At 43.4% G+C, this 9,797-nt stretch overlaps 1 protein-coding gene across 4 annotated transcripts in view; it reads left to right on the top strand.

The window, feature by feature from the left end:
• Positions 1-6,169, top strand: part of akt1 (v-akt murine thymoma viral oncogene homolog 1) — a 30,756-nt gene extending 24,587 nt beyond the window's left edge. For all 4 annotated transcript variants that reach the window (XM_034114361.1, XM_034115159.1, XM_034116571.1 and 1 more), the window contains exons 10-14: positions 104-232; positions 3,460-3,674; positions 3,839-3,926; positions 4,106-4,208; positions 5,512-6,169. In XM_034114361.1, coding sequence (XP_033970252.1) covers positions 104-232; positions 3,460-3,674; positions 3,839-3,926; positions 4,106-4,208; positions 5,512-5,591 — 615 coding nt within the window. In that variant the 3' untranslated portion in view covers positions 5,592-6,169. The remainder of the gene's footprint in view (positions 1-103; positions 233-3,459; positions 3,675-3,838; positions 3,927-4,105; positions 4,209-5,511) is intronic.
• The last annotated feature ends 3,628 nt before the right edge of the window (positions 6,170-9,797 follow it).

The raw sequence follows: 9,797 nt of genomic DNA on the forward strand, positions 1-9,797 counted from the left end.
TAATATTCCCATCACCTCCCTGAATGATTGGCTTTATTCTGTCCTTAACAGTGACTCATTTTACAGTGATGCTAACATCTGTCTTTTTCCTGTCCCCCCTCAGCTGGAAAACCTTATGCTGGACAAAGACGGACACATAAAGATCACAGATTTCGGCCTGTGTAAGGAGGGAATCACAGATGGCGCCACCATGAAAACGTTCTGTGGGACGCCAGAATACCTGGCACCCGAGGTAACCACTGCACGGATTCAGTCCACCTGAAATATTGACTTCACCCTTACCTGCAACAAAGTCAACCTAGTGTAGGCCCGTACAGATGGATGATAAATTAAAGGAAAAACAAACATGAGGTAACCTTTTAGGTCACTTAAGACTTAACAGCTTCAAAGACTCTGAAGCCCGATGGAGGGAAATACTTCACATTCAATATTTTACCTGGCTATAGTGTTACTAAATAAACAAAAACAAAGTGAGATCATTTTGAAATTCCACACACACACGTGTGTTGTTGGACATCAGTGTATGAGAAGCATGTGGAAAAAGCAGCTGTCCCAAAATGCCTGTCTAATCTCCAGCTGAAGTCTTCCAGTTAATGAGTGTGCCGTGGCAGGGCAGCCTGCTCATATTTGCTGTGTGGGGGGGTGTGGCTTCTCCCTATTGCGTGCAGGTATGACAAGTGTTGCAGTGGGCCGTGTAACCCGATATTGCATTGTGAGGGGTTGGCCGTGTGTGTGAGTGTGTGTGTGTGTGTGTGTGTGTGTGGGTGAGTAAGTACATGAGTGTTTGCGCTAGCCCCTCGCCTGTTGCTGTAAAAATGTTTTCCGGGAGAAGGGTGTCCATGTTGACACAGTTGCCGTATCGTTGTTTTTAGCCTCCATTTGGAATTTTCTGGTTGGGGGTGAGGAGGTGGAGTGATAGGCTGGCAGCGCCTCAGGAAACGTGAGCTTCCGCCCCTGAAAAAAAAAAGAAAAGGAGCACATTGGCTACAGCTGTTGTGGGGCACCAGGGGGGCCACAGCCCGGCTGCTGCCCTGGATGCCTCGCCTGACCCGCACAGAGCCAGAGCTGTCATGAGCACGCTATCCCACAATGCTTCAGGCTGCCTCACAGGAACATATACCTGTCGTATTTTCATCAGTCAGACCAAACCTGCCTCTGACCATCAGCACCAGGCCGTCATAGCTAGCGTGAGAATATTTACTCCCTCACACCTGGACAAACATGAAAGAAAATGTTTGTTTTTCTATACTTCCATAAACCTTTTTATTGAGGCCCCACCTGTCCGTGCTGAACTCTGTCTGGCTCCACAGAGGAGCACAGTCTGTGACAGCTCCTGCCTCGGCAGCGGAGAGCAGGGAGACATCAGGGGGCGTTACCATGGCAACAGGGTCGCTGGCAAGTGTCTCTATGGAGTGCGGGCCAGGCAGTGTTACAGGTTGTTCTGCAGTAAACAATGACCTTGTTGTGTGTGCTGCACAGGAATGCTGTAACGTCTGGGAATATTCCACCCAGAGCAGGAGGGAGAGGGAGGGAGGGCGAGGGAGGAGAGACCCAATCTGCCTGACCAGTTTGTCTCTGGAGTCAGGAGCGGGACAAATTCACTTTGTCACTTTCATTAAGAAGTTACAAGAACAAAACTGTTATTGGCTGAGGGAATAGGCTTTTAGGGAACATCTACAGAGAAATGTGGACAGGCTTTATCTAGCCACTGAAACTGATTTGGATTCACAGACTAATGGCTCTCTGTGTTCTGCACTGTTTTGCTCACAAAGTTCTGCACTGTGTGGAGCTCCAGCAGCAGCAGCAAGTGTTTGTGCTTTTATCTGCTCCTTCCTCCCTCTCTCTCCTCCCTCTCTCCTCCCCCTGTCGGTGCTCCTTTGGGGCAGTGTAACAGTATTAGTTTGGGGTTGAGGCCCAGGCAGCAGTCCTGGTTACGTATATGAGGGATGAGCTTGGCTCCTGCGCTCCTGGCAGCTTCACAGCTGTGGCGCTCTTCTACATATATGGGGCAGCTGCGGGCCCAGCTGTCGCACGGTGTGAATCACACGACAGCGGCGCTGGAAATAGAGACGGCCCAGTAATCCTAGCCCCACACCGGCTTCACGTTACTCCCCCTGCCCTCCCAATCCTCCTCCTCGATGCTCACCACTCACCGCAGCGCCAGGCGGAGTGCCCACACACATGCGTGCACACACACATCACACAGTAGTTTTGTTCCTTTTACGGACACATCGTCCCATCTGTTTTCAGAGACCCTCTCTCTCTCGTCTTGTGCACAGTTGTGTCCATATCTAATTCTATTAATCCGCCCACATCTTTTACTGAAGTTTCTATTCTTAGGTCTGAATTGCCTAGCATCATGCTGCAAGAGGTTTAAGAGAACAGACTGTTCTCCTTGTCTTGATCTCACCTTCAACATCCGCCTGGCGAGGTAGAATCCAGTACATGTCCCCTGAGACCTTGGAACAACTCTGCGCAGCAGCACATTAGTCATGCAACAGGTTGCTGTTCACGGAGCACAACACTGGAGGAGTTGTCTCATTAAGAACGCTGGAGAGGAAAGTCATCCTATGGAAATTATAAGACTAAATATTTCCCTCTCTCTAGTTTGTGTTTGTTGCCACACAGTCACTTATTTCAGCGACGTGTTGTGTTGTGTGTGTGTGTGTGTGTGTGTGTGTGTGTGTGTGTGTGTGTGTGTGTGTGTGTGTGTGTGTGTGTGTGTGTGTGTGTGTGTGTGTGTGTGTGTGTGTGTGTGTGTGTGTGTGTGTGTGTGTGTGTGTGTGTGTGTGTGTGTGTGTGTGTGTGTGTGTGTGTGTGTGTGTGTGTGTGTGGTGTGTGTGTGTGTGTGTGTGTGTGTGTGTGTGTGTGTGTGTGTGTGTGTGTGTGTGTGTGTGTGTGTGTGTGTGTGTGTGTGTGTGTGTGTGTGTGTGTGTGTGTGTGTGTGTGTGTGTGTGTGTGTGTGTGTGTGTGTGTGTGTGTGTGTGTGTGTGTGTGTGTGTGTGTGTGTGTGTGTGTGTGTGTGTGTGTGTAGTGTGTGTGTGTGCGCAGGGGCTCCAGGGGAAACTCTATCCTTTCTCCTAATGTGAGATGTGAGTCAGTGCTGGCTGGGGCTGCCTCAAAAGACCAGACTGGGGGGGAGAGCAGGTGATTTTGGTGGGGGGGACAGTTGCTTTAGGGTCTTTAGTTTAGCCTAAAGAGCTATTGTCTTCACAGACTTCTGATTGTCAAACGCAACCACAAAACCATGGCAACCTAACTATTTTCTTTAGCTTGTTGTGCAAATATTCTTTGAAAAAGAGCAGATATAATATATATTTTTACTATATTAAAAAACAATAGTATTGTTTAATAAAAGGATATCATTCGTACACACTATACCTCCTCACCATGTACTAACAATGGCTCATGAGCATCTTAACAGCTGTATTTAACAAACGTTTTACCCTCATCCTCAAGGTGCTGGAAGACAATGACTACGGCCGGGCAGTGGACTGGTGGGGTCTGGGGGTGGTGATGTACGAGATGATGTGCGGCAGACTGCCTTTCTACAACCAGGACCACGAGAAGCTGTTCGAGCTCATCCTCATGGAAGACATTCGCTTCCCTCGGACACTCGGCATCGAGGCCCGCTCGCTGCTCTCTGGCCTCCTAAAGAAAGAGCCAATGCAGAGGTGAGGCAGGGTACCCTCCGCAGTAGGGAAGCTCAAAGTGGGAGTTGTGCTTCTGATGCCAGCTTATGAGCTTTTGTTAGGCTAAAATAAAAAGAAAGTAGAAATCATTATTTTAGAAATATTATTAATAGTGGATATTTATCGATTTTGTATTTGTCTTCCAGGTTAGGTGGCGGATCTGAAGATGCCAAGGAAATCATGCAACACAAGTTTTTTGCATCAATTGAATGGCAAGACGTTTATGAGAAGAAGGTCAGTTTCTAAAAATGTTCATGTTGCTTTATTTTCCCTTGTTTCGTTGTTATGGTAAACACTGAAAGACAGAAGAAAATAAAAAGGTCACTCTCCCCTAGAGGTGAAGTTACTGTTACTAAACTGAGTGATGGCGCTGATGTGCTGATATGTTTGTGTCTCTTCTCCTCTCCAAACAGCTGGTCCCGCCGTTTAAGCCCCAAGTTACCTCGGAGACGGACACACGATATTTTGACGAGGAGTTCACAGCACAGACCATCACTATTACGCCACCCGGACAAGGTACCACCAAAGCATACACACCCAAACATCAAGCACACTTAATATGACTTAAATGCATTCAACACACCTTCACATCATTAGACTGTTCCTTATTGCGGAGCGGTAGAAGCTGTGGACTCTGGGAGGGAAGATGACTTGCAACCTTACTTTATAATAAATGTCCATCGACCTCCTGTGAGATGTTCTTAGGAATGAGGAATTACATTTACAATTTATTTAAGATGAGAGTTTCTTCTTGATTATATATGGTTACTAAGTCAGGGTCACTAAATGTGTTTTCATGTGAAATCCTCAAAAGATTGTCACTTTCATTTGAAATGTTATTACAAAATGTAAGCTGTCAGGTTCATTTTGAGCCTCGGTGTGAGGCTTGATTTAGTCTTGGGGAGTTCATAAAACCTTCCTGTGGGTGTACAGAGCTCCCCTGAGAGGAGTCTCCCCTCTCCTGGAGAGCCAGTGCCATTAACACAGTGTCATGCTTCAGAAAGGTCATCTAGTGCATGTGCATTAGCCAGGGTGTGAATTCAGAGATGACTCAGTATAAGGGAAAGATAATAAATGAACACTATATAGAATATATATATGGTACTATATGAACAAATATATATTAATGTATTTTTGAATGAATATTTTGATGAATCGTTGCTGCAGAACAAAACCATGCGTATAAATGATGAGCAATGTGAATATAATGGCCATGCAGGTGAATCATTTATATGCACTTCCTACATTAAAGGAAAGGCTGAATATTCTGTCTACTATCTACTGTCCCAGTCTCTACTGTCATATACTGGAATAGTGTATGTTTCCTGGAAAAACAATTAAGAAACAGTACATGGATTTGACTACAGAAGTGACTTTGCAGGTTCAAATTATAAAGAAAAATATAAATCAACTAATGAATTTTGATGTTTTATTAAAGTCACTCATGTTAGCTGAACCTTAACCAGCAGCAACATTAAAAGGACATACACTAATGGATCACTATGTATACCTTTGTGATGTAAATATTTGTCTGAAATGGGACATTATGAGTACTTTTAGTTGTGGTACTTTGTTTACTTAGATGCCATTCCTTTTTTACTTTTATTTATTTAAAAAATGTTTAACTTCTACAAATAATATGAGATTACTACTTTTACTTCAATACTTCCACTTCTTCTTGTACATCCAGATATATTAAAGGGGGAGAGTATAACGAGGAACGAATGTGGCAAGATCTCTGACAGTGAACACATTCTCACGGTGTATATTTCATATCGTTCTCAAATAAATACGTTTTTTTGTTGCCCTTCATCCTCAGAAGACAGTATGGAGTCGTTTGACAGCGAGCGGAGACCCCACTTCCCCCAGTTCTCCTATTCTGCCAGTGGGACAGCCTAAAGCGACTATCATCCGTTCACCTGGTCCCACCGCCTCCCCCCACCCCCGCCCGACTGCACTCTCTAAAGACCGGGGCCACAGCCCCATCCTCCCTGCATTGTCTGCAAGATGCCGTCGGTGGATGTAACATTTCAAATCTGCAAGTTGTGTTTTCCAGGAAGGAGGAAATTCAAGACAAAACAAAGATCACTGTGGTTGTTCTGAGGCCTTTGAAGACTGACCACGAGAGAGTTCAACACTACCCTGCATCTCCTAGTTGTTATGTTGTATACTGAGCAGGCATCCATACACCATAATGAATAGGGAAGTGCAGTCATGTTATGCACAAATTAGGCCACTGATGTGAGTTTTTGTAATAAAAATATACAACTGAATATGAATCAACCATTTCAAATAGAACACAGGCATACTGCGGACCAAAAAAGATCATGTGAGCAGAGTGTGTTGTTTATCGAGTGGGTAAAAAATCCATGTTTTCCTTCTGAACAATTCAAGTACCATTCAGACTTCCGAGACATTTTTTAGGCTTAAAAAGTGAATGTACCGTATCAAATAAAGTCAACATTTCTGCATTCTTACGTCTTGTAACACATGGCTGATTCTCCTAAGACTGAAATCTTCGGGAGGGGATTTTTATTGTATCACTTTTCTACTTACCCTGATGCAAAACTGACACCAATCAATGTGTTGTATTATCATACTACACCACAACGGGTCTGATGTGAGGAGTCACAGAGTGGTTAATCATTAAGGTAATGCATTCCTCTTGACTGTTTGCAAATCACTGAGAGGCCCCACAGTTTCCTGTTCAGGATAATAACTAGCTCCTCCACCCCTCCTGAAGTAGGTGCTTTTAGTTCCTGATGCCTTGCCGTCTCGATGCTGAGCTGCAGACCTCCTGGTTTCCTCTGATCAGGGTCACTCACTGCTGACCAATCAGAAACTCTTCTCTCCTCTGGGTTTTTCCTCCATGTACAGTTCAGTATTGGGTGTTTTCCACCCAGTGCATTCACTGCAGCCTCAATGAGGTCATTAAACATAATACACTTCTTTAGGAATACTTTGCAGACAAACTGGGCTTCAGGGGAAACACACACAAAGAGTTATCTTTGATTTGCTACTTTAGGGGACTTCTATCCCTTCACGAGCTTCTGAGTTATTTATATGAGACCAGCATTGACTAAAATGAGTTTTCTTGTGCCAATGATATGCACTTTGCTGCCCCAAAATGATTGTATTTGGCCTTGTATTTGTACTTTTTGGTTTGAAAATACTAAATTAGCTTATTTTATAATGTCAATTATAATATTGTTGATACAAATAAAACAAGAGTTTCTTGTTGAATGATTCCCCCCCCCCCCCTTTACAGACAACTGAAACTCCTATTTCAAAGTGTACTAAGTTTCCAAAAGCGCTTCAGTATTTCTTTTTTTTTATGACAGATAATCATTTTTCAAAAAGTGCATCATACGTTATTGAATGTAATGGTTTTTATGATATTGTTTTCACTTCAATCGTTTGCAAGCCTTTTGTTCAGTTTTTGATTGTTACTTACTCCTATGCACGCTCACCCTTCTGCCGCCACCTTCTGAAAATAGGGAAATACATTTTATACTTTTTATTTCAACTTTTTTTGTACCTGCCCTCCCATATTCCTGAGACCGAGGACACCAGCTTTAGTAAACAAATAATATAAACTTTGTACACTGTTTTTACTTGTTTCTTTCAAATTGATGAAATAAAAGGTCTTAACAAAAACACTGTGTAGAGTCAGACTTTTATTATGAGATTAAAGAAAAACAATTGAGTTGAGACCAGCACTAGAAACAACTAAAAGTCTCACATCTGAATAAACCATGTTGTGAAATATTGATTACTGTCTGTGTCTAGACATTCCCACTGTGAAAGTACAGTAATTAAAACTTTGAAAGGAGTCGTAAAGAAGGAAATCCATTATTTTCTAATACTCTTAAGTATAATTTTTTTACATAAATGTCTTTCTTAGACTTCCTATTCCCACCTTAGTTCCTTCTTTTTCTCCTTGATCATACATTTTCATACAAAGTTATTTAAACCACATGAAAATCTACCTCATCAATTTGGTTGTTTTGGCTAACCATGATCATGGATGGATTACTGAACCAGCCTGCAGGGCAAAGGCCTAGGGGCCCGAACATATCAGTGGCCCCCATGGCCTCCACCTACACAATATTACTCAAAGAGATGAGTACCGACCAGGAATAGGAATCAAAATAACCACAAAGAAATGTAAAAGGAGCACAAAGGGACACACAACAACCACAAGCACACACAAAAGAGAGCATCATGACTACAAAGACACACTAAACAACAACAAACAAGGCTAACCAAATACAAAGTCTCTGTTTTGAGGTGGTGGGGCTCTTTGCATTTTGCCAGGGGGCCTACTGTCTCATAATCCGCCCTTTCATGACTTTTGAGTATGGTGTACCTTTACTCTCTCCTCTAGTGAAAGCTTGCTCAACAGGAGCCGGATTCGTGTGTATCTCGCTATGATGGCACCCTACAGATAAAACGCAGCTAAGTGTTTGAGACAAATGTTCCAGCGGCACACGACGGCTCTGACTGTGTCTTGGCCGTGTTCTGTGCTCTGCAGGACTGCTCAGGTCCACGTCTGGGGCTCTGCAGCTGGTCTGAGACGGGAGAGAGGCTCCCCGCGGGGCCCGGGGCAGATGGTACAGTCTCTGGAGCAGATGTTGACAGCCAGAGCTCACAGTCTGTCTTTTGGCCAGCTGCAACGCACAGCGCCACACAGTGAGACCGAGGCTTGGCCCAGTGTGGCGCTCACCTGACAACCGTACCATCCCTCACCTGAGTCGAGCTGCACTGCCCAGAAACACAGAGCAGAGCTGAGGCCGCGGCTCCACATGCCTCCCCTGGGTGAGGTAGTGTTGTGCTGGGTGAGGGAAGTGTCACTCACACATCATGGACGCCAGAGATGCTCTCTTTGTGTACCAGACACAAAATAGGTTTCCTCTTATATGTCCAAATATAGAGCAGGTGGAGGCTGGCATTTATATACAATATATCTTATAAAATCTTGAAAATGGGATTCCTTATTTCGACATGAAAGGTCAAATACTTTATCCAATAATGATTTTGCCTTCAAATGCAATAAATGATAAATAAGAAGTCGTACTGAGGCAGGTGAACGTGAGGATTTGGAAGCTTTGAGATACATGACAGATTTAAATGCAGTTGCCACTAAAAATCAAGAGGATGTCATTCATATTTATGATAAAATATTCTAAAGAAATTAGCCAATTACTGCATATTTCACTTGGAAAACATTTTATAATTTATATAAAAATCTTCTTTCTCGCCTGTCGTGAGCGCAAGATCAGCTGTCGAGGCAGGCTTCAAATGTAATTCTCCTTACTGACTGCAATATGCTTCGACAAACAAAAAGACACTGAAGGAGAATGTGAAAGCAGGAGCACATAGGACATTTGTTTATATAGCCCAGGATCACAAGTCACAAATGTGCCTTAAGGGGCTTTAGAATCTATTCTACATAGTACACCCTCTATCATTTGACCCTCAATTTGCATAAGGAAAACCGTTAACCTTTATTTGTGAAATATGTGAATGTGCAAAGCTATCATTCAGCCATCATTAATTGTATCCTTTTGATTTGCTTTTCCATACAGTGGCATGTCAATGTGTTTAAGGTGAAAATAAAAGTGTTTTTGCTGTTTCATGGGGCTTGGTGGAAGACAGGAATTTCAGGGGCTTTTCAAATGTGTGACAGAGGTCAGGGCCTTCAGAAACCGGTTCAACCTGTTGACTTCAAGCCCCTTCAAAACTCAAAGGGCAGGGGTGAAGTGGAGGGGAAAACACAGCCAGACTAAGTAAACTGACCTTTTTTAGAATATCTTCTACTGCAGGTTAATGAACTCCAAGTCTATTGAGTCCTTGTTATATGTAGAAAGATTATTTTACCACAAAGTAGAGATGTCTTCGTCCTCACATGGATTTACTAACGTGATGTTGCAATTCCCGCTTTTTACATACTACTAACGCACTGATAGCAATTTAATGATGGTTTCTAAATTATATCAACACAGCAAAACATTAAGACGTTATGGCCCCAGTGAAATTCCCTCTAACATCCTGAAACAATCTTCTGACAATAGTGGAAGTTTTGCTAGAGATCGCTACGTTAAA

This window comes from Trematomus bernacchii, unplaced genomic scaffold (genome assembly GCF_902827165.1).
Source record: "Trematomus bernacchii unplaced genomic scaffold, fTreBer1.1, whole genome shotgun sequence".
Lineage (NCBI taxonomy): Eukaryota > Metazoa > Chordata > Actinopteri > Perciformes > Nototheniidae > Trematomus > Trematomus bernacchii.